The sequence below is a fragment of the Thermobia domestica genome, chromosome 2 (assembly GCF_964235325.1).
Source record: "Thermobia domestica chromosome 2, izTheDome1.hap1.1, whole genome shotgun sequence".
Lineage (NCBI taxonomy): Eukaryota > Metazoa > Arthropoda > Insecta > Zygentoma > Lepismatidae > Thermobia > Thermobia domestica.
In genome coordinates this window covers 56,659,030-56,685,493 of record NC_137455.1, presented here as the reverse complement: position 1 = coordinate 56,685,493, position 26,464 = coordinate 56,659,030, and the positions used below count along the sequence as shown (strand labels likewise).

The window sequence follows — 26,464 nt, the reverse complement described above, 5'->3', positions numbered from 1 at the left end:
TTCACAAGAAAAGGAGGGGGTTTAGTGGACATTTTTGGAGGACAATCCCTTTTTAGATTCTTCTTCCCAATTTTGAATAGTTTTCCTACTTCCTTGAATAACTCCAATTTCCATTGTCCGGCTGGTAATCGACCGTAAAGTTACTTGTGGTGCACTGATTAACAATTAAAGAAATATATTTATCTCTTGTCTTACTTACGTTATTTCATTGCTAATATGAGTAAAATTCTGTAATGGATCTGGTATTTGTTCTAGAACAGCAACATTTACAAAGAACTAATACAACGTGGCATCCCCAATCTTGGACAAATTAAGTTGTTTTGAAGGATTTTCATTGAAATTTACTTTAACATACGTATGTGACGAGATGATATAAGTTCCACACTTCACTCATACGTATTTTAACACAGTATCATAAAAGATGACCAGACAAATGACGGATTTCTTTGCCGAGTCGTTTACATCCTTTCTTTCTGATGGCGTCCCATAGCACACACACACTAGTTCCCGCGCCTGCTCTGTCTAGCGTCGGTATACTTGCGCTTATGATCACAAAGAGAAATTTTAATAATATTTAAACGAAATGTTCTTTACAAGAAATATATATATCATAAGGCGTTAAATGAGTTCACTATTTACATATAATGATTAGAATATTAAAATTAGTAAAAACATTCTACGATTACATTTGAGTCAATGGCACTATATTTTATAACATCACGACCACATCACATCCCTTTTGTTCGGTGAACAGGAAGTACAAGTCACCACTCACAAGACTGCCAACTTATAGAAAAAGATAAAACTAACATAAAGTTTGCGTCGACGTATAATCCATGGAGCCTTATTCCACTTCAGCCAAGAAAAACTGGGAAAATTAAAATTGAATGGGAGTGAGGGAGGCCACACGCTCACAAGTCATATTCCACCATCAAGATTTGCTATATAAGAGAAATATTTCTAAGGTTCTAGGGATTTTAATTGATTTGCTTATTCATTTATTTATATTTATATTTTTATTTACTAGTTTTCTTCTATCTTACATTCCAATTTTTTAATATAATGTCTATTTAATTGTACTGTGTATAATTTTCCCAGCATAAAACTAGCTCCTCAAGGCCTTCTTCAAAGAAACCTTTCCGAGCATCTTTTATGCACTTGTTTCCAGGTTTCTACATTATTCAAATTCTAAAAACGCACTACGTTAAATTTCTTCAACTCTAGAAACATATAGTAACCACTAGGTGCCAGGTCAGGCGAGTAGAAAAAATATGAAAGACACATAACGCAAATCAGTTAAAACATTCTTTACTTTGCCGGCTGAATGAGCTATTGTTCTCATTTGCAGCTTTTAACAATAATTTTTGACAAGTGCTCATTGTAATGGGCTTGACCCGCATTAATCCACTAATATAATTCTGTTACAACCCTAGAAAACAGTAACCATTGTTTTGTTCAAAGAGGAAACTGCACGAGCTTGTAAAGGGAAGGATTTCTTCTTGTCTGCCTCTTTTCTTTGATTTTCTTTTGTTTAGTTTTTGCTTTCTTATTCGTGGGTTGAAGTATGGCCTCCAGATAATGTCTGTTGTTATTAACCTACGTCGAAATTGGTCGCTATAAAATTGCAAAAGATCTCGAAGTTGATGACAAGTTTTCATTTTGTTCAGTTTTCGTTCTGGCCTTAATAGTTGAGGTTCCCAAACAGGATACCCACAAGAGGAGAACATGGCGCCAATGGCGTCATTAAAATTTTTGGAGGGATTCAGGGAAAAGGAAGAGATTTTATGGACGAGCTGGTAGCTGATGAAGTGATAACCGAACCTTTAAGAAAAATTAAAAGTTGATATTTACTTTAAGATCCTTTACTCACTGACTGCTCAATTACTAGATCGCTTTTCAAACTAATACTTGGCCTTAATGACCCAAATGGCTTTGTTTTCTCATGATGGACTTAGCAAACTGAAAGAAAGTCTCCGTTCAAATATGATACAAGAATTATGTGACTTCTGCCATTTTGAAACTGAAGAAACAGTAGCTGAGATAGAAAATTTTTCATTCGTATATAAGGCTTCACACCACAACATAAACATTTCTGATTTGTTACCCAAACCAAAAAAGTTTACGATTTTCAAGCAAGACCAGAACAATATTAGTAAATTAGATTCAAAAGATGCACGAGAAAAAGCTTTAGATGGAGAAGAAATTGATGATGAAGATGAAGACAACATGAAAGCAACTGTGAAGCTGTTTTTACAGGAGCTCTCGGGATTTCCAAACTTAAATGGGCTTTACAAAATTCTGCTTTCACTTTCTGTAACAAACTGCTCAGCTGAGAGAACCACAAGTCGGATCAAAATTGTAAAGAATCACCTCAGAATAAGCATGGGGGAAACTTGGTTAAATAACTTACTAATTTTAAGTAGCGAGACTGAAATTTTAAATGAATTATCATATGAGGACATTATTAATCAGTTTTCCTTAACTAGTTAACAAAGACAAAGATTGTTGTTAAAACGTCAGATTAATTAAGTTTAATGTTTTTGTTATTCATTTTTACTTGTGTAACTTGATGTCATTTTTACACCTTATAATTTTTGTAATTATGCAATTTTTTTTTATCATGTAGCCTTGCTTTTGGTTAATGGTTGTCAAAATAGATATAACAATATGCCTAAATAAAGGCTAATTTTAATATAAACATACGAATAAAAAATAAACCAGTAAAATACTGATTATAAGTAAATATCGAGGTGTATACGGAATTTTAGGTCAGTTAAAAAGTAAAATAAAAATAATTTTTAATTAAGTGTTCCAGAGGAAAAGGAATTGTCTGATAAAAAAATTTAAAAGTTTAAAATCAGGTACATGCAACAAAAATCCTTGGATAGTCGAGCATCACGGAAAGGTCGTCACCAAGCAAACAAAAGGAGGGATTGCAAAGTTGATCAATATAATACATGTTTTGTCTATCATACTACCTATTAATCGTAGTGTCTAGTTTTAGTATTATTTTAAGTTTCAGATGTCTAGTTTTAAAAATAAAAGTAATTAACATTGAAAAATCGTATTTTTGCCTAGTTTAACAAAAGTGATCAATATGTGCAACTTCTAAATATTATCCAATCTTCTTTAAATTTGTTTAAATATCTTTTACATCACTGAGACTCGGGGCATAAGCAAAGTCTGCAAAAATTTTACATTTTATTTTCTGACTTATAAAATGAAACACTCGAAAGTGTACAAAGATTAATTATCCATTTTTCGTTAAAATAAACTACATTTAAATTTTGTGTGATTGCAATGAGAATCTTGGGTCCTTTTTCTACCAATGATCTCATGTGTTATGGTAGGAAAGGGTGTAAAATTAAATGTGAGGTGGATATTTTGGGGGGGATTGACGTCATAGCCTTTGGGGGGATTGGCACTCCTGTTCCCAAGAAACTGAAATCTTGATCATACCTAAATGATTGTATAAGATTCCATAAAGTTTCTATGTGGCAATGTCTACACTTGCACTAATGTCACGAACGATCACTCGTCTTTTGCTCATCAAGACTGTCTCCACCAGTAATGTTTGTGTCAGTTATTGCAGTATTATATCGTCCGCTGCGTAACTTGCCTTCTATATACTCGATCTACCAGCTTTAAAACAATCGATTCAGTGATTCATTCTACTTTTTTATTCTCCAGAGTTTCCAAAAACCACAGATATGTGTTCTGATGTTTTTACACTCTATTCCCACAAAACGAAAATTACGAATCATCGAAATTGTACAGTATCTTCAATAGAGGCAACTCCAACACCTGAAAAACACACTCTTGAATCAACTGGCTTTGAGCGGGGTGGCTAGAAAACATATCAAAACTTATCTAGTACTAATAATTGTTATTAATAGTCCACCATTCTCTTGTTATTTAGAAATTTCCAGAATTTTGAGAACATCTTTCATGTAAATGTTAGAACTAGAACCAATAACATTTAACTTGGCATATAAATATTTCATGGGAAATTGATGTAACAAAATAATAAATTTAAGAAATTCAAGATAATTTTCTTACAGGATGTTGTGGAGTTTTAAGATGGGAAGATAACTGGGTGACATTTTTAGATACAATGATTCAATTCAGTCTAATACAAGAACATCATCGAGCACTTCTTATTCCAACAACAGTTGATCATCTTGTTATTAATCCAAAAGAGCATCTGCAAATTGCTGAGAACTTGAAGGAAAACGAAGGTATACAGACAAGGTTTAGAGAATAATTTGTACTCAGTCATTCTTAAAATTTAAAAACAAAATGATTATAGTGTTCTTCTTTAAGAACTTTGCCAAGTAGTAAAACTAAATGCAATTTCTTTTATTAATTGAAGAAATCAGGAAGAATAAGATTAATGTTCTTATTGTTAAAATATTTTATTCGAAGAAATTTCTGAATTACCTATAATGGCTCTTAATATTTCTTCTTTAATTTTGTATATTTGCTGCACGAAAATAGGTATTTCCTTTAATTGTTATTGGATGTATTTATAAAATACCACTGACAAAAGCACTAAATATAGTGTGGCCGTAAAATTGCGTAATCCAAAGTTTGGTTGCGTATATCTTTTGAACCAACAACCATAAATATCTGAGACTTTCAACAAATGTAAGGGTGTTCTATGTAGATATTTTTGAAATCATGATCGATGTTAGAATTTGTAACGTTTTTGTGTAGTAACGAAAGAAAATATCGAAAGTGTAAAATAAAAAATGCACAAAATGAAGAAAATCAATATTGAGTTGCAGAAAAATGATTTCCTGCGGGTGAATCTCTGTGTATATGTGCAGTATGCATCAACGTTTATCCATTGGTGCGAAAATGTGACAAAGTTGATGCAGTGTTGCAATGTAAAATGGCTATTTAATGCAAGTCCATAAAACGGAAGTTTTTGGCAGAAATGCGACCCCTGCAAACACTGTTGTCGTAAAATTACTGCGACAAGTGTGTTTTAGGTTAATTAATATCCTGGAATCCTCGTGGAAGAGAAAGGTGCTTTACTGCAAATGTTAGGGGATTTTTTTGCTCGAAGTGGCTGCCGCGTTGTTGTAGACAAAAATTTACACCCTTCACTATGTTTATTGACACCTTTTTAAGAGTGTTCCTGGTGATTGATTTAATTTCTGTTTCAATGTTCGTCTTCAGTTTCTCAATTGCCCTGGGATTATTCTTGTACACCACATTTTTCAGGTCACCCGATAAGAAAAAGTCAGGTGATGTTAAATTCGGAAAACGAGAGAGCCACAAATTTTTGGAGCTGATGTGGTCACTAAAAGGTTTCCCTAACATTTGCTGTAAAGAGCCCTTTTCTTTCTATGAGAATTCCGGGGTTGCCAGCTGTAGGTGAGTAATTGTTTTATCGCAAATTTTTGCATAAAAACTCAAGTTACCAATTATGCACAAATTCTAATTCCTTATCATTAATTAATCTAAAACACAGTTGTTGCAGTAATTTTACGGCAATAGTGTTGGCAGGGGCCGCGTTTCTGTCAAAAGACACCCATTTTACGGACTTGCATTAAATACCCATTTTACATTGCAACACTGCATCAACTTTGTTAGATTTTCACACCAATGGATAAATGTTGATGCATACTGCACATATACACAGAGATTCACCTGCAGGAAATAATTTTTCTACAAGTCGGTATTGATTTTCTTCATTTTGTACATTTTTAATTTTACATTCTTGGTACTTTCTTTCATTACTACACGAAAAGGTTAAAAATTTCAATTTCAGTCATGATCTCGAAAATATCTTCATTGAACACGCTTACATTTGTTTCAAGTCTCAAATTTTTATCGTTATTGGTTCCAAAGATATACACGCAATCAAACTTTGGGTTGCGCAGCTTTACAGACACACTGTATATTAAAAACACTTTCGTAATGGTTTTGGTAGTGTTTACTGCCCTTATCAGACACAAGAAATAACGTGTCTGGTGAAGACGACGATACACTGCCAAAACTGTTACACAAGTATTTTCAATATATTTAGTGATTTGATAAATGTCTGTTTGATTAATACATGCAAAATATATCTTAAACTATAATGAACAATGTACAAATTGTTATTGGTTTCTTTCAATTAAAACTTGCGCAAGTTGTGAGTCATACGTTATGTTTGTCAAAATATACGCTTCGAATACTTTGAATTTGAAGTTCAAATGCTTTTAAAATACTTGAAGCTTATATTTCAACATATACGAGGTGTGTTTAAAATGTATTGAACCTTTGGTTGGCAAAAATACATTTATTGATTTGAAAATCCAAAATACTAATCCCCTTCAAAGTAGTCTCCTTGGAATGCACACACTTTTCCCAGTGCTCCCGCCATTGTTGGAAACACTTCTGAAAGGCAATATTTAGAATAGTGAGTAACCGTCCCGTCGCATTTCGCATGATAGCCTTTCTGGACTGAAATTGGGTCTGTTTTAGTGACATTTTCAGCTTGGAAAATAACCAAAAGTCACACGGAACCATGTCGAGTGAGTAGGGAGCCTGATGACATATAGGAATGTTGTGTTTGGTGATGGAACCCTGAAACAAATTTCGCGGACATTCTCCTAATGTCCGAATTCTCGTTCAAAGTTGAATGTACCCATCCGATTGACTGGTTTCCGCTTGGGTATTGCCAAACTTTTGGCAAAATTTGATGCAATTTCGCTGCTCAAGTTTTTCTGTCATTTTACAACAACAACAACAAAAAAAAATGAAATTCGACAACTGCTCACTACACGTCTTCATTCGTTCGCAGACTGACAGCAACTGACGCTTTTTGTGGGCGGGAAAAAATTCACGACTGCGCATAAGTGTCCACTCTTACACTGAAAAAAGTCTCCCACGTTTCATTAGTTTACGCGGGAAAAAAAATAAAGTTCGATAGTTTTTGAACATGCCTTGTATAATGTATGACTCACAATTTCGAAAAATTTGAATTGAAATAAAGCAATAGTAATTTGTACATTATTCATTATAATTTAGGACGTATTTTGCATGTATTAATAAAACAGACACTGACCAAGGCACTAATTATATTAATACTTTAATCTGACAGTCTTGGTAGTATATCACCGACTTCAACAGACACGCTATTGTTGTGTCTCATGAGCGAAATAAACACTACCAAAACCGTAACACAAGTATTTTTAATATATTTAGTGCTTTGGTCAAATGCATTTAGCACTTCGAATTCAATTTACTAATTTTTTGTAGGCATTCGGATACACATGAATAAAGGACTGAATCTCATCAAATGTGGAGGCGTTGAAATGCGAGGATTGAAGTTAAACTTTATAACAAGAAAAACTGAACAAATCAATCCTATACTGGAAAAGTTTCAGTTCCTTCCGTACGTGGCTCCTTTTACAGAAAATCACATGAACCTCGTGGATGTCATCCAAGTTTGCACACATATTGTCTTGGAAAATATAACATCAAACAATCTAAAAATAGCCGAAGTTTATGATGGAGAAACAGAAATATTGTCCACTATCGTTTCAGATATTGTAAAAGAATTACCATTGATACAGGTAGTAAACTATTTTCTTACTTAAAATGTAAATACGATACCTCTTTAAGAATTATAAATTATAATAAAACATTATTATAGTAATGTTAAAGCAAGATATTGTTTTATGATTTTCATTAACTTAAGAGCCTGACATGCTAAAAATACAAAATTTACCATTTTACTTTTGCTTGTTTTTCATGAGTGAAAGGAGGTATTGAAATGTAACTTACCACAATCATAGCTAATGTTATTCTACAACAGAAAATATGAACCTGAAGAATTTTCAGTGTTGCCAGAATAGCATTTCCCTCCAAATCTAAGTTAAGGCAGTAAATAGAGGAATGAACTCAGCTGCATTTGATTACGTATCATATTATCCTGGAATCCTGTGAACTACCTTTTAAATAATAGTTGCAATAAACAAAATAATTTTAACATACATTTATTAAAATTAAATAATAATGTTATTTAAAATGTAGTTCACAGGATACAAAAATAGCGTGATGCGTAATCATATGCACTTGAGTTCGTTCCTCTAGTTGCTGCCTTAACTTAGATTTTGGAGGAAACATTATTCTGGCGACACTGAAAATTCTTCAGGTTCATATTTTCTACTGTAGAATAATATCTATGATCGTAGTAAGTTGCATTTCATTATCTCCTTTCCCTTATGAAAAACGAGCAAAAGAAAATGGTAAATTTTGTATTATTTTTAGTATGTCAGGCTCTTTGTTATATTAGTTTCATTGGATTCATTTATACACTATATAATCACTTTATATAAAATTAGAATTAGTTTAATACAGGCCTTCGCTAAATCCAAGTATTGTGTGGAGAGAAAATACTACACAAAGTGAAGATTAAAATTTACTAAATTGATATGTTGTTTGTTATTTCTAAATATGAATCAAATGTTTTAAATTCTAATTATGTTTAATTTAGCATCTGATTAATATCGAATGCGAAAAATTCTTATTAATTTTCCAGACTGATATAAGCATCTTCAGAGCTTCATCAGAAAATGATTTGAAGACAAATTTGCCAAGAGAGAACGTCAGAATTAACAAGAAATTGCCTGAAACAACACTGGATGCTGATCTCATTATTATCACAGAATATTCAAATACATTTGAAACCTCTTTGAAAATCATGAAAGAAGGAAGCTTTCTTCTCATCCCAGATAATCAAGGTCATGTCATTAGTGGAAAAGTAAATGGATTTAGATTAGAGATTATTGTTCAGCAAAAAATGCAAAATAGAACGCTGTATCTTCTTCGGAAAGTAAGTATCATGTATTGTAAATCTTAAATTGAATACGAATTTATAGAGGACTAGTTTATAAATGTATATGATAATTTATTAACAAGGTATTTTCTTTCTAGAAAGTATAAGTAAAGTAAGTTTTGGAAACATTTCATTCTTTTGATATAGTTTTGACACGATTCACGTAGCCACCTATACTTTATCCCTAATATTACAAAGAAGAATAAGACAAAAATGAAGTATGGTCAGTCGACTATAAATTCTTGATCTGAAATTTAGAGAGCAATATATTATTTGTTGCGTGCCCATCAAATGCTGAGGCAAGATTTAACATTTTGGATAAGCTCTTTGTTATTATTTTATAATGTGAGGGAATGAAGACCATTAAAATTAAATAAATCAAGTATTATAAAGAAGGGAAGGAATTATTTACTTTTTCTATATATGATGGAGTGAAAATCTCAATACATAATTCAAAATTATCCATACATTCAAATATCGAGTCTCCCTGATATGATTTCCCTACAGAAATACATAAGTTACTTTATAGGCTAGCGGAAAATATGGCACTTGAAACTTAACAGCAAGAAATATGACAGTACTACCATTATTTTGGAAAAGTTTCCTGTTCCCTCCATATACTATATCAACAATTCCCCTATTACACTTTCTGTTAGTCATAATGATTTGATTTCATCTTTGATTCGAAACTTTCATTCTCTAACCACATCTCCTCAATACTAAGAATTCAATGCACATGTTGGGGCTTCTTTATCGATTTACTGAACTACGCACTGTGGCATAATTATCAAAATTCTATAAAACTCTAATAGCGCCCAAGATCGAATACTGCTCTCATATATGGCCCTTTCTAGATTTGATTCTATTCTCAATTTCTTTTTACTTATATAGTACACTTTCGTGTTACCGCATTTCGAATATTACCTAAGGAGGAACTCTTGCGATTTGCGATATCTTAATATCCAGACTCCGGAAGTACGCAGAAATAACTCTGACTTGAAATTTCTCCATAAGATAGTTAATGAAAATTTAAGATTGGAAACTCTACTTGAATAACTACCCTTATGTGTCCCTTTCCGCATAACAGGGAATACCCACTTATTCCATCTTGCCCGCCCTAGGTCGGCAATTTTAGAGAGGTCTCTGTTTTTTACAGAATACGGAACTATTATAATCATCTTACAACTGATGTAGACATTTTTTGAGCCACCTGGTATTTGACAGAGCAACTAAATGAGTTTTGGCCAAATAATATTACTTTTGCACTCTTTCTTGACCCTGTGTTTCCGTTTGTTAATATTTTCTTGTGTAAAATGCAAAGTTGTGCTGTATCTGGGAATTTAATCAATAAACAAAATAAAATAAATACATAGAATCAATGTTAATAAACGTTAAAGAACATGTTGCTGATGTTATTTTCATTAATATACGCTTATGCTACTTATGTATCTTTTAATATGAGGTTTCTTCTTACTGACACACACACATAAATACATCTTTCAGTTTGAGATTGATATGAACAGGAATATTGTTTTCTGATATTGTTTCTTTAAAAGTTTCAACCTAATAAATATTTCTAATTTGAAAATATTTTCTTCATAAAATTTATCTCGATAAATAAGATTTCCTCTTGCTGGATTTGATATAAAAATGATCAAAGCAACGCATAAACTACTTTACGTAATAAGAAATCAAATGCATTGCATTCATTAAATATGGGCATCTAGCTTTCGAACGTCGATTGGCTCGTCGACAAAATCAATTAAGGAGAGAGAAAAAAACACTAGAGATAGAAACAAAGATCCGGTCATATGTTAGCGTCAGCCTCTTATACTTGAAGACTGGTGTCATCCTCCTTATCAATGCTCGAATGTATACTGGATCTTAAATGTATATCAATTTTCTGCTTAGTTCTTTTCATGTCCTAATCGGTGCTTCATGACTTCACACGGAGTACGTACAGGTAATATCAATATATTCTCGTTTCAAAAGAATTTTCAATTCTGAATGTTGAGCGTGGAACTATATAGATATATGTATATATAAAGAAAGGGACTATGTTTGTGAATTCATACCTCTTGAACGACACGACCGATCTCGATCAAATTTTCAACATAGGTGATGTTCGGACCTGGTATGGTTTCCATCATTTCACTTTGACGGTACAATGTAGGGGAGGGGGATGGGGAGATACGATATAAAAATAAATAAAACAATAACTCTTGAAACACGCGACCGACTTCGATCAAATGTGCCACATAGATGAGGTTCAAGTCTGGAATGTTTCTTATCATTTCACCTTGAAGGTGTAACTTAGAGGAGGGGAGGATATATATATATATATGATCGAAAATGACAGATATTATTGTTGAAACCTTGCATTCAGTGTTCCATTCAAGCTTACCGCAAGCGTTTTAAAGTCAAGTTAAGTCAATAGCCAATGAACGGCTAGTGATGCTATGTCACTCTGCGAAGGGTCTAAAGCATCGCTTGCAAGTACAATAAAAGGCAGATTGTATGCAAGCGCGCGTTGAAAGTGCAAGTGTAGAAAGCCAAAAAACCAAGCAGACGCCAAATGGCCGAAAGATTTCTTGCTACTTGGGACGCTTTTATCATGTCATTTTGACCTAAGGTCTTGTTCTAGTGTGTTTCAAAACATATGAGAAAGACCTCTTATGGATTTTTATCATTATAATTTCGCTGAAATGTGTATCCTAAGGGGGAAAAAGATTGCAATATTTTCGATAAACCTAATCTCCCCGTGTAAAGAACTACCATGTAAACTAGTTTATTAAAACAAAAGAATAAGAGGGATTTATAAAATAAAAAAAATATTAAAATGTTATATAAGTATGAAGATAGTTGTTTCTTCAAAAAATGAAATACTCATCGTGTTATATTAATGTTATCCTGTACCGTTAGAGCTTACATGTGCAAGTAATCAGAGTTAATAATCGTTTAAGATATTTTGGAAAGATAAATTTCAAGTATATTATGTCTGTTGTTTAGCATATAGACTAAAACTTAAACAAAGAAGTGATAACATTTGAAATAAAAAGAACTCTGAGCCATAGTATAATTTCTTTCAGGTAACTCCATCATTAGAACCAAAGATAGTAAAAATCAGGGAGAACACATTGCATTGGTTGGATGAGCTAAAACGTGCAATGGAGGAAAGTGAGGAGAATAATCAGAAAATTCTTGTTGTAGCAGAACAAGAATCTCTGAATGGGATTTTGGGCCTGGTTAACTGCATCAGAAAAGAGCCTAATGGGAAAAATATAAGGCAAGTACTTCAAAAATAAATATAAATCCATAATCAAAATTTATAAACTCTCTCAACCATATGAATGTTCTTTTTTAATATTTTTTTCTTGAAGGTGAGTTTAAATGAGGAATAATAACCAATAGATGGCAGCACGTTTCCCTATTTGTGGAATGTATTTTGTATGAAGCTGCAATATTCAAAATCATTCAATCAATTCAAGAGATCAATGTTCAATCTTTGTCGAAAAGCCAATTAAGTCATTAATCAGAGAACAACCTTTGCAGATTTCTGGTATTTTATTTATTTTCGTTGTTGAGTGTGTATCGTTACTGGGAGTATGTTTCTGATTATTAAAATCAAGTGTACTCTTCAATTAATAATAATAATAATAATAATAATAATAATAATAATAATAATAATAATAATAATAATAATAATAATAATAATCTTTTTTTGGTGCCGCGAACAGCTTTTGAGAAAAAATACAGCACGTGCTATCAGAGTACTACATTACGATGGAATAATAATATAATAATAATAATAATAAATAAGAAAACAGTAAAAATAGAGATGTAGATGAAGATAACAGTAAAACACAATGTAGATAAAAGTCAGTTAAGCAAAAATAATTCCTTGCCAACGCTGTAAAAATTGTCAAGCTCTCTATCTATCTAAAACAACGAAAAGCTAACAACAGCAATCTTAAAATTACATTTTAGCTTAATGTTTCTAAACGTCATTGCCTAAAAACTATCAATCAGGTCTCATAAAATTTTCACTTGCTTTATACAGTAAGTCTAAAATGTGCTTTCAAAATCTCATTTTCACATTTCCAATCCAGAGGAACTAAAATCGTAGAATTCCTTACGCTATGATTGGGTACTTTAAAACCTATGTTTCGTAAACAGTATTCACTGACATAAACATTATCTAATATTTTTTGTATGTATATCCTGTCTATAATAATAATAATAATAATAATAATAATAATAATAATAATAATAATAATAATAATAATAATAATAATAATAATAATAGCGTGAAGAAGAATTGGAAACGAATATTTGGACATGAGAGAAATGGGAATAGGGAAACTTCATAACGAGGAATTACATAATTTATACTGTTCACCAAACATTGTTAGGGTCATCAAATCTAGGAGGATCAGGTGGAAGGTCATGTAGCCAGGATAGAAGAAAGTAGAAACGCTTTCAAAGTCTTTAGCTGGAAGACCAATCGGGAAACGACCATTAGGAAGACCTACGCGCAGTTGAAAGGACAACATTAAAATGGATCCCGCAGAAATAGGAATGCAAAGTACAAACTGGATCCAGTTGGCTAAGGATAGAAGTCGATGGAGAGCTTTTGTGAACACTGCATTGAATATCCGGGTTCCATAGACCATAGATTTAGTTAATAATAATAATAATAATAATAATAATAATAATAATAATAATAATAATAATAATAATAATAATAATAATAATAATAATAATAATAAGTGCAAGAATTATCTTATGATTAACAATTCAATTTGTTTTTCCGTAAAGTTTGAATATTGATCTCTTTAATTTGATTGAATTATTTTGAATATTGTAACTCCGTACAAAATATACTGCAAAGATAGAAATAACGTGCTGCCATCTATTGGCGATAGGCGAGCTTTTACACTCACCTGAATGTTCCAATCAACTGCAAATACAAACACAACAGGGTCACAGAAATATGGAGAACCGTTAAAAATCCCGACCATGCTCTTCAGAGGGATTCGAACCCCCAATGGATTGCGCATCATAATCCGAAGTCGCACGACCGAGACTACTGGGCTATTGCTACCGGGTTCCACTGAGCTAACATGAACAATCCTGCACAGGTCTTTCTGAAGAATATAACTGAATTTCAAAGGAAATCACATTGAAATTCATTGTAAAATGTTATTGTTTCTTTCTTCTTTGTCTTTTTCATCCTACTGTGAATGCAAGAACTATGTTCGCTCTCTTTCCTTTCATTGGAAATGTTCTTTTCACGTGTGGAAATATAGATGAGAAAACCAGCATGTGATCACATATATACATAGTTTCGAAATTCTATATCATTATAAATGTCAATGAATGTTACTTTTTTCTTATCTTGAAATTTCAACATGTTTCATTATACCTAAAAGAAGAAAACATTTCTGAACATCTTTTTTCCGAATGAGAAGGTTGACTTGGAGCTCGAAGCTGGTATATTTGGTTTACTGTTACCGAAAATATGTGAAGTTGGGCTTAAAAAAATGTTTACCTTAAATTATCCATAATCAATGCGCTCATTCTTTTTGGAATAAAGTGTAGAAATAAATAACTATTATGTCTGATATGAAAAAAAATGATAAATTAATTAACAAATGATGAACCTAGTTCTTTATCCCGTTGCAAGACTCTTACAAATTTTCAAAACATTACATGCTTTGAGATATAATCAAACTTACAACGAATAGTTTCTAACTTAAGTAGGAATGCCTTGGCTTGCAATGAATCTGAATATTTACTAATAGATGCTATAGGATACATATATTTTAAATAGATGATAAATCTATCTGTCATTTATTTATGTGATTTGTATCATATAACGTCCGTTTAAATATGATGAAAGAAATAGTTGCTTCAAATTTCAAATTTCAAAATTGCTTCATATTAAAAAGAGATTATTTTTTAGATTTTTAAACTACTATATCTTATAAATAATTGTTTAGAAATATAACACCAATAAAATATTCTTTTTCAGATGTGTCTTCATTCGTGACCCTAAAGCACCGAAATTCTCACCTTCAGACTCTTTCTACAATGATCAATTAAACAAAGATCTTGTAATGAACGTCTATGAACAAGGCACATGGGGTAGTTTCCGTCACTTACTATTAAATGAAACATCTACCATTCAAACAGAGTATGCTTACTTGAATACTCTGAGGAGAGGCGACTTATCAAGTCTTCGATGGATTGAGTCTCCCTTCAGGTAAGAAAGACTTAAAAAAAAACAGAAAGCATCGTTTCTTCCTTCTTAAAACATCGCATTTTATTCTTTTCTTTTAACAACTTTAACACATAAGGAAAATCATGTTAATAATATCTTTAAAAATTATTAAAGTAATAAATACTTAATAGCTATCACAAAACAAAATGCAGTTTAATTTAATGTTATTCACTAACAATTTTCAGGTTATTGATTTTTCGTCATTAAAAATATTTAGAAAACGTTCAGAAAACGCCTTATTTCCTGAGAATACGCACACTTCAGGAAAAATATACTATTTTTGTATATTTTGATCTGTTATATATATATATATATATATATATATATATATATATATATATATATATATATATATATATATATATATATATATCGTATTTTTATTTAAAAATTTGAAAATTTTTAAGAAGTAATTAAATCATGTATATTTGGTATACTTGACAAATGCTTTCCAAACAGTCATGAGAAGATGATTTCATCTTATTGAGTGAATACAGAATATATCAATACAGAACTATTACACTGGCTTACAGTGGTTTTGGTGCCGGGTGTTTCTTAGCTGATTTGAAGTAGAATTGGGACGCTGAATCCAAATATGGCGTTAGTTTTCCCCTAACAGCTTTAGTTTTTGAGATATAGGAATTGCAAGACTGACCTGCTACAACGTTGAAAATTGCATAGGTGCTGTTTTACTGTAAGTGAAAAGAAAACTATGACATTTAAATCTGTTATTTGGAACACTTTGAAAATAATGAAAACCATATAAACACAAACATCAAGTACATAATAACTCTGTAACTACATTTTATAATAGTTTTTATGAATAAAAAATCAAATAATTTGTTCAAAACGATCTATTCAACACTTCGGAAGCTTCGTTTTCGTGACATCCTTGAATGTTTCTTTGCACAGTCTCTTTTTAGGTTCCAGCAGTATTCTGCCATCATATGGGCATCCCATCTTCCTTGGTAGCGGTCCTCCATTGTTTTAATATCTTGGTGAAATCTTTCACCTTGTTCTTCACTCAGACTGCCTACGTTGTCTGGGAAACGGTCCAAATGGCTGTGCAGGTAATGAATTTTGATACTCATATTACATCCAAGTTTTTGGAATGCATTAAGCATCTGGTTCACTAGCTCAACATAGTTATCAGCTTTATTATTGCCAAGGAAATTCTTGATAACTTCTACAAATGAGGTCCAAGCTCTACGTTCAGTCTCATTCATGGACTCCACGAAAGCCGGATCTTTCATGAGTTGTCTTATTTGGGGACCATCAAATATTCCAGCTTTTAATTTTTCTGTGCTGATCTGAGGTAGCTTGTTTCCCATGTAAGCAAAGCACGGCCCGTCCTTATTTAGCGCCTTTACAAACTGCTTCATCAAACCGAGCTTGAGATGTAGAGGTGGCAAAATGATTTTGTCACACTCAACAATAGGCATGTTAATAATATTTTTCTTACCAACAACCATGTCGTCTCTCTGCGGCCACTCTTTTTTTGACCAATGGTTTGCTTTGTCTCTGCTATCCCACAGACATAGAAAACAAGGATATTTTGTGTAGCCACTTTGCTGTCCAAGAAGAAAGTTCACCATCTTTAAATCCACACAAATCACCCACTGATGGTCCTGATATTTAATTTTTTCCATAACCAAAGCAATTGCTTCATATTCTTCTTTCAGTCGTGTTGAATGAGCGATTGGAATTGAGCCATATTTATTGCCATTGTGTAGAAGGACGCATTTTAAACTTCGCTTGGAGCTATCAATAAACAGGCGCCAATCATCTGGATTGTATTCTGGAAGACCCATGTGTTCTAGGAGACCTCTAACATCGTGACAGAATACGAGATTTGTGTCTTCAGTGAAAAATGGTAAAAACTCCTTTTCCCTTGTTCGGTAGAATGTGATTTTAGTTCCTTGTTCTAGTACGTTTTTCTCCTTCAATCTGGAAGCAAGTAATTCAGACGATTCTTTTGAAAGATTAAGGTCCCTAACTAGATCATTTAGCTCATCTTGATTAAACTGTTGAGGAATTGTTGACATTCCCTCATAATCACTGTCACTTCCATCATCCATGTCACAAGAATGTTCACTACGTTCGTTTTCAGTCTCACAAAGCTCTGGCAAGTGGTGAAACGTTGGGATTGGTATTTCATCGGAATGAACAACTGGACGTCTTGCTGAAGGCAGATCAGGATATGTCCACTTGTTCCGGTTATTTCTATTCATACCCGTAACATTTACCAGGCAGAAATAACAGTCATCAACATGGTTTGCGGGTTCCCTCCAAACCATTGGAACACAAAACTTAAGACTTTTTCTTTTTCCAGTTGTCCACTGTCGCAAGTGTTCAGTACACATTTTACACACAATATGTGGAGCCCACGTTTTATCTTGGTCCCCTAGGCGTACACCAAAATATGCATGATATGCTTTTTTTACAAAGTCACTGATATGTTTTCTATTGCCTTTAAATGTGTACTCACCACATATGTAGCAAAACACATCAGGATGGTTAACACAACTTCTTCGACTTGAACTCATTTTATGTTCAGGCCACTAACACGGATGTTAAATATAAAGCCTTAGTATACGCGATACAAGTTATGATTTCAGAACAAAACTCACATGTTCCAACATGTCACTCCACCTGCAAGACAACAACTACGATCCACTAGCCAAGTAGAATACCAATGCAATCTAGTGGACGTTCCTGGAACTACTATATGACTAGTTTCCGTTTAGTACCGACAGATAGCAGCACTAATGAGAAAAGAGCGCCGTTCTTCCAAATAGAAATCTCTATAGAGCACAGTAGGATTTATTTGAGTTGCAGAGTTTATAAGATCATATTCAAACTTGTTATTACGAGAATATTTGTATTTCTTTTGCTTATTTTGTATACTATTGCAAGAAGCATGCAGAAATAGTGGTTACATCATTTATAATTTACATATTTATTTTGGATTGTAATATTTCTTCCACATACATTGTAACGTAAATAACACTACTGGTACAGTAGCCTGTATCTACCAAAGTTGAGCTGATAGAAAAAAACTGCTTACATTATTGGATTCAGCGCCCCACACATAGTTAAAATCAGCTCTAAAATTTTAGGCACCAAGAAAAAATTTTTTTTCTGTAGGCCTGTGTTATTTATTTCCTAGTATGACTGAGTTAAGAAATGTAGAGTGCATTTTCATATATATTCATTACAATTTGTTCGAAAAATAGTTTGTTTTCTCTTTTGTAAACTAATAATGGTGGGAAACATACAATATACAACCATAAAATTTTAATACATAAAGTTACTATAAGGGTCTATATATATTACAGAAACATCCCTGCTTAGTATATAAATTTATCTTGTAGTCCGAGAGTGTGTATTATTTCTGTATTTACCAAATATGTATTATTTAATTAGTTTTCATTTCTTCTATTTTAAAAGTTTTAATAAATTTTACTATTCATATACATCTAAAACTGATCAGAATTCACAGAAGGAGTTATATAGGAAGCGTACTATCACCTGAAATGCACTTGTTTACAAGAAATATGCATTTTATGAATATCTAGTTGATTTGTTGTAGGGAGGGTTCAAGTAGCAACCAAAAATAAATTTCAACGCCGATGATTTCGAATTATCTTCATTATTAATAATCTTTCTTAATTTAAATATAAAAGTGTTATTACTTACCTTTAGAATTTCGCTTTTGACTCCCACGACAATGTGTTAAAAGTTTTACGGCGCGATACCAAGAGAAACTTAGAACGATATTTTAATTAAATTTTCTTAATTTTGTAATAGAAATATTAAAATATAAGAGTTCCTATTATTATTATTATTATTATTATTATTATTATTATTATTATTATTATTATTATTATTATTATTATTAATTTTATTATTATTATTATTATTATTATTATTATTATTATGGGCAAACACTTATATTGTAATATTTCTATTAGAAAACTAAAAAAATCTAATTAAAATATCTCATAGCAAGACTATCCATGGCTTTGGATTAATTATTTTAACAAAAGAAACACCGACCAAAGCTTAAAACCCTTGTAACGGTTTCGGATATCTAACATATCTTTCTTCAGGCACTATCAAACATAAATGAAAATACAAATCTCACTAAGTTAAAAGACAGTTTTGTAAAGAAAAATTAGAACGTGTATTAGACCAACTCTCGCAATACCAGTGAGAATTCTATTAGAGGATTCAATGCGAAGGTACGAAGACAGGATATTTTCAAATCAGTTATAGGACGAAGCCTGTATAAGAAAATAATGACAACGGTTTTAGACTTGTGAACTTTGTAACATGCAAAAATTCATACGGAAAATGTACATAAATTCCCACATCACGACGTTCAAAAATATACGTAAACTTTACCAGATGGAAAATACATAATCAAATTGATTATGTTTTAGTAGATAGAAGGAGACAGTCTAGCATAACTGGTATTCAGTCGAGCTATTTCGTGGCTAAGCGGTTTGGTTTTGGCGTGGGAGACTCGTGTTCGATTCCCGGCGGGAGCTCATGTAATTCGGATTCCACGCTAATCAATAGGTTCACGTCTCATATAGCTTCACTGATGAAAGGGACCTTAAGCTCAAAATCAATTTGATCAACTTGGTATTCGTCGTTTAGAGGAGCTATTATGACATGACTATTACCTGGTAGCAGCGCTGATAAGAGATATATTGTCTTATATAGCCTCGTTGCTGAAAGAGAAGTTAAACTCAAAATCAAAATCAAAAGATATAGTATCGTTAAAAAAGAAAGAAATATTCAACATCTGAAAACGGAGAGGCTTAATTTAAAGAAATTAGAGGTGAATCAGGCGAAAAACGGAGTGGCTTAATTTAAAGAAATACGTGAATCAGGGGATATGGTAATACTAGATTAAACTGTCGAGTCTCGGTTTTAGGAGGCCCGGAACACAACTTGGATTAAAATTAGGGATACTCTTAAAATGTCAGCGAAGAAAAAGGGAAGCACGCGAAAATACACAGGAACAAACCATGGTTCGACTAGGAATGTACTAAACTATCAGAGAAGAGAAAACGAACAAAACTGCACTGGCCGCAAAGTCCGAATGATAAAACTGCACAAAATTTCGTTGACATTAGAAGGAAGCTCTTTAACAAAGGATATCATATTAAGGAATTCTTTCGTATATGGATAGTATTTTTGAATAAATGAATTTGATAATTTGTTCAACACGCAGCCAAAATGTTCACGGAGAAAGTGAAATGCATTCTGTTGAGTTAATTTAGCTGGATGAGGAAAGTGTAGACCGAGATACACAAACTCATTTTCCTCGTATAGGACAAGTACGAATAGCCACAAGAGGAGAAAGAATCATTATTTAAATTCACAAGAAAGGCGACAAAACTGATCACATAATTACATCCTATAAAATACTCTCAAAGATCCCGTTAGTAATATTGAACTCAGACGTAAATGAAATCATTGGAGATCATCGGTGTGAATTTAGGTGAAATCGATCAACTGTTGACCAGATATTTACCATTCTTCAAATATTCGAAAAGAAATGGGGATACAATACTCCGGTATGTCATTTTATTTTTAATTCAGAAAGGTCTACGTCTCGGTTAGGAGAGAAACATTGTACAACATTCTTACCGAATTTGGTATACCGAAAAAACATGTTATATTGAATAAGATATATCCAAAAATCCAAAAGAATAGTCCGAGTAGAAAAATACTTGTCAAGATTTCAGATCGAGAATGGTTGAATCAAAGGGATGGTTGTCGCAATTATTATTCAGTTTTGTTTCAGAATACATTATAAGGAAAATCAAAGATAGCAACCAGGGCGTAGAGTTTAATAGCACTCACTAGGTTATGACTTTGTTAGTTGAAATTAGCAGGTTATGACTTACGCTGATGATATAAATATGATAGGGAATAATATAAGAACAATAGAAAGAAATACAAAGGTTTGATTAAATACATGCAGGGATAAAGGTTTAGAAGCAAGTGCAAGGAAAACTAAATTCATGGAAATTTCCTGTGGCGTAACACTGCGAAATGTGAGTACGTTAAAATTTCAAATAGTCTAATAGTTTCGAAAAAGTGGATACTTTTAAGTAACTACGATGAACATTAAGAGACTGAAACCATATCCATAAAGAAATTAAGTGTCGACTGAAAGCAGGGAACTCATGTTATGCGAGAGTACTTCAATTAGATGTATGTTTTAGGAAATCTTTATTTATTTACAGCTAGAAATTTCCACGAAATAAGAGGAACCTTCTATTTACAGTTGCGATAAAGCAAATTAGCTGCCTCAATTTTGGGTAAATCTGTTGTTTCCGAGTATGAGTAAGTGATTCTACTAAGTCCCGATTTTGAAGCAAATTATTCACATATGCGAAACATGCGTAACTGTATGCACCATTCTCCAGAAATGGGAAATTTTAAGTTGATTTTCTGAGAAAAAAAAAACTTTGAGAAATTACACATTTCTTCTTTTTATTTTGAAGCATATTGACATAGTAAGTGTTTTAGTGATCAGCAGAGGCCAAAACTCATTTCTTTTACTTTTTGTTACTATTTTTTTGTTATTGCGTACACTCTATGCAACTTGTGACATGTGGGAGGCACTAATGGCATGAAGTTGATCTTCTATATAGAACAATCAAGTTTGTATACATATTTATTTTCTAAAGCCTTACAAAGCTTAGAAAAGGAAATTATATATATAAAAAAGTTTTGAAGCTTCATAACTAATTTTAAAAAAAATGTAAATCATATTTAACTAATTTTTAGGCCAATCAGTTTCTTCTATACAATTAGCGCACAAAATGTGGAGCTTTTCTTGAACTAAATAACTGGAATCTTTTTTATCGTTAGTGATACTGAAGTGGTTAATACTATATGAATAAAACACTTATATACTTAAAAATAACTTTTCCAAACATATAGGAAAATAAAATTATTGTTAAAGAATAACTGCTTTCAAAACTATCTCATAGTGTGAAATTGCATGTTTTCACGTAAGATATATAAACAAATAATACGATCAGTTAGTTTTCTATGAATCATCTAGACAGGGCGCAATTTACAAAATGTTGCATAACTAATAAAATAGTTTAGACATTTCTTTCTCAAACTTTTGTGAAGATTTTGCAAATTATCGTTAAGGAACCTTTTTCTACTTTGTACAACTTCCTCTCGTCAATGCATCTTTTATCCCAGCGTACTATGTAAATCATCTTTCAGAAATATTTCTGTCTTTTTGAATCTCTTGTAATTTTTTATGACCTGTGCGAAATCTTACAAACTGTATAATTCATAATTGCCCTCATTGGTTTCGAACACCTATATTTTTCCATAATTTTTTCTGCATAAATTCTAAAAAGACTTTCTTTCACTTTTAATCTTTCGTACTGCATTAAAGCTTGCTTTCATTTATGCAACAAGTACTTTATTAAACTCTAACCTTTTCTTCATTTTTGTAGGTAATCTTAGATCTTTTATTTTTTAACGTTTGTTTTAGAATTTTACTTTGTTGTTGCCGTTTTCTGCTGTCTAAAATATTCGAGTTTCCAAGTTTTATATTTTCTTTGGTATCGTTATACTTTTTTTAAAAAAAATCTTTAACTTTCCCACATGCTCTTCTATCATTGTGTCTTATTTTTTTCTTACCTGCTTTCTTTCTCGATCTACCAGAAAAAAAATCATTTTCTCTCTGAATTATTATTTTATCAGTATCATAAGAGTGAACATTAGGTTCAGAATTAGAAGCATTAAGTCCAGATATCGCTCAAAGTGGAACTTCATTTATATTAAGATCAGGGCTTGTACGAAAGCTGTTAATATCAATGCTATCAATACATTCTATACAATGCTATTACCTCTTCTCGCTCAGTAATATTAAAACACTACTGTAACGTATATGGGAACCATCATTTAAAATGTAATGATTAATTTATATTATACATATATTTTACGTTACATTCCAGCCCACAGTTCGTGTAATTCTTAAAATATATAAAAAACGATCAAATCACATTAAATCAGGCAAGACAAATTATAGCACTATTATCTTTATTCTCCAAAACTCCATGAAGTATGTTTTTCTTTTTTCGGTTGTCATAACAACGTTTTTAACAAGCAGCTATCTGCTGTTAAGGTAACTAAATGTATACACATAAAATCAACATATACCTTCAGCTACTAAGATTAAATCTTATTTCTTTCTATTTAGAATCAACCACATATATATTCTTTTCTTCTTCTTCTTCTACACGACAGATTGTGTACTTTTATGCACCGTTGCCCAAGATCAAGATTTAAAAATTGAAGAAATTACAAAATAGGCATACAATATTGTTGTACTACATATTATACAGTGCATTTGAAAATACACTACATACTATGCCAGTGCATTTGAAAATATAATCACTTACATCCTATTTAGGGATGCGGTATAAGGTATGGTGGCAAGAAAGAGGAGGAGGGGTAAAAACGCCACGATTGATGGGCGATATCAAAACAGAAAAATCATACGTGAAGAAAAAGTTAGCCGATGACCGTGGAGTATGAAAACTTCTCAGTTGCGGCAAGTGACCTGCCAATAATGGCAGAATACTTATGGTGATGATGATATTTAGATTATTTAGATTCTAAATTGCAGTATCCCAATACCATCCACCGATGCTCTTTCTAATTTCTTGAAGTACAAGAAAAAAATTGTTCAAACAAACCTACATTGGACTTTTATCTCAAAGTACCCAATTTCTGGAGAATGACTCATATAAATCTGTCTTTCGGACAACAAAAAGTTGCATAATACCTCTAAAATCTCATATACTTTTCATTTCAGTGTTTTAACTAGTGCCAGTAAAGAAATCTGTGACGTTTACTTCGCATCTCTTAACTTCAGAGATATAATGTTAGCGACTGGAAGATTGGCTTCAGAAGATATCGTTAAGGATAGGATGGAGCAGGTAGGAAGATGACTTTTTATTTATTGTGTTTTGTTTATCTCAATATGTTTTCAGTATTATTGTTTGTATAGCTACAATAAACATATATTTATAGTTGTGGTCCTTATAGCTTCTAAGATATTTGGATAAGTTCTTTTTCATAGCTAAATGCTAATTTGTGTACTAATGACATTATAATAACGGTACAACACGTCTACATGGTTTTCTTTCTATTCTTTAAATTTAGTTGTGAAAGTGTTCTTTCGGTAATAACCAACTTATAGAAACATATGTTTGTAATCATTTCTCCTTTTAACTTTATAGGAGTGTGTACTAGGAATGGAGTTTTCAGGAAGAAATGCGAAAGGTGAGCGTGTAATGGGACTTGTACCTTCCCGTGGTCTTGCGACCAAAGTGATTGCAGATCAAGACTTCTTATGGAATATTCCTGACTCTTGGACAATGGAAGATGCTGCGTCAGTACCATGTGTTTATGCAACAGTAAGTAGCTCCTTTGGCAGCTGTATTTTATACTTAGTTGCTTTTGGAATATTCCGGTATTAGTTCATACGAGGTGTGATCAAAAATACAGTGAATAATTTTATTAGAAGTATTTCTGGAAGGCTTCTTTGGAAGAGCGTTCAACTGCTGTGTCGAAGCCCTCTCAATGTCAGGAATAGTGTCAAAATGTTTTGTTTTAATCACAATTTTAATTTTGGGAAAGAGCTAGAAGTCGATGATGCTGTATCTGGATGACACAACGAATGTGAACAGACAGGAATATTAGGAATATTTTCTCGGCCAAAATCTTGCAGATCAGAAGCAAGGTGTGAAACCAGTGTTTCTTCCAGACATGTTTTTTTGGGGGGACTGCCCCCCCGGAGCCCTGAGAGTGACCCGGAGGAGACCAAAATAATACATCTATAATATAAAATAGTACCAGCAGTGCCCCCATCCCCCGGAATACTAACGAGGAAGGTCCATAAACCGTGAGAGTTGAATGTATCTGTTTTCACTTGAGAGCTAAGAGGTCACTTACCCACAGGAATATATAAAAACTGTGCGAATTAGACTTGTGTTATGAAACACAGTCGTGCGAGCACTTGCAGCATTTTAACTAATGCAGTATTATAGCTACCATAGCAATCAAATCTTGAAACTAGTAAGAGAAATCGTTAATTAAATTGAAATGTCTGTAGTGAAAAATGGAATAGCAGCACTGTAACAAATTATACCTATTTCAAAGTGTGCTATATATATGAGTATATGTGTTGCGATTATGCAAAGCATTTAAATGCTGTAATATAAGTTAGGTGCAACGGCACATATCACTTTACAAGAATATGTCTTGAAGTTATTAGAAAATTAATAGAAAAATAATAGAAAAAATATTAGAAAAATAATATAAACTGGTGCACATAAGCAAATTTTAACCTACCAACCTTTTGCTCTTCAGTTGTGATGATGGAGATCCAAAACGAAGTGATTAGCACACAGCATCATGAAGTAGTGCAAACACTTAATAAATTCACTTTCGTCACAATCTTCATGACCACAGACATTATTTTTTACTAGTCTCCAGAACATTTGTAAATGAATCATCTATTGCTCCTGTTACGTACCCACATTTCTGCCATGTATATGCAAGCATGTCCTTTAGGACTGGCGAACAAAATTGATGATACACAACAGAATGCATTTTCTTTATGAACACTCTGCCATATAACTTGCACACCGAACAAGTGGACACCTGCTACAATTAGTTATTTATCACAGTTTTGATATGAAAACTAGTCTTGCCCTTATTATAAGCAAGTGCTTTATCGTCAAAGGTGGAAAGATGCAGATATTTAATTATTTAATATTGTAGGAAAAAGCAAAATAGAGGCTTGTTTTATGGATTGCAACTTGGTATTAAATCTTGTAATATTTATTGCCATCTATTTTTAACAGGTGTGTATGCATTCTCTTATCTTAATGGCAGAACAGACACAAGAAAAGTGAATTCTAAGTTTCCAGGTGTATTTTCTAAGAATTGGCTGTGAACTGATAATTTAAATCCACTTCATTGTTCAATGCGGCAGCAATAAATAGATTGTATTTAGACAAGCTGGCAATAAATACATTAAAGTATTTTAACTTCGTAATATACACGGTAAATTATAGGTTGTCAAGTATGAGTATTGGAAAAGAATGCAATATTCTGCAACAATTATGGTCTTTGCGTAAGATATTAAGATTGGAGAAGAAAACTTAACACATTATAACGGACCACGTAAAATTGTCTAAAATAGATTTTTGGTTTGATACAGTTCAACGTCCCACACTTATGCCTGCTACGCTAAAGAAGACGTGGACCTACTGGTTATA

At 32.3% G+C, this 26,464-nt stretch overlaps 1 protein-coding gene across 1 annotated transcript in view; it reads left to right on the top strand.

Annotated features, from left to right (window-relative positions):
- Window positions 1-26,464, top strand: part of LOC145679016 (fatty acid synthase-like) — a 126,066-nt gene that overhangs the window by 82,561 nt on the left and 17,041 nt on the right. Inside the window, exons 17-23 of the mRNA XM_081749617.1 lie at window positions 4,062-4,238; window positions 7,255-7,571; window positions 8,540-8,833; window positions 11,926-12,122; window positions 14,871-15,101; window positions 23,992-24,115; window positions 24,419-24,595. Coding sequence (XP_081605743.1) covers window positions 4,062-4,238; window positions 7,255-7,571; window positions 8,540-8,833; window positions 11,926-12,122; window positions 14,871-15,101; window positions 23,992-24,115; window positions 24,419-24,595 — 1,517 coding nt within the window. The remainder of the gene's footprint in view (window positions 1-4,061; window positions 4,239-7,254; window positions 7,572-8,539; window positions 8,834-11,925; window positions 12,123-14,870; window positions 15,102-23,991; window positions 24,116-24,418; window positions 24,596-26,464) is intronic.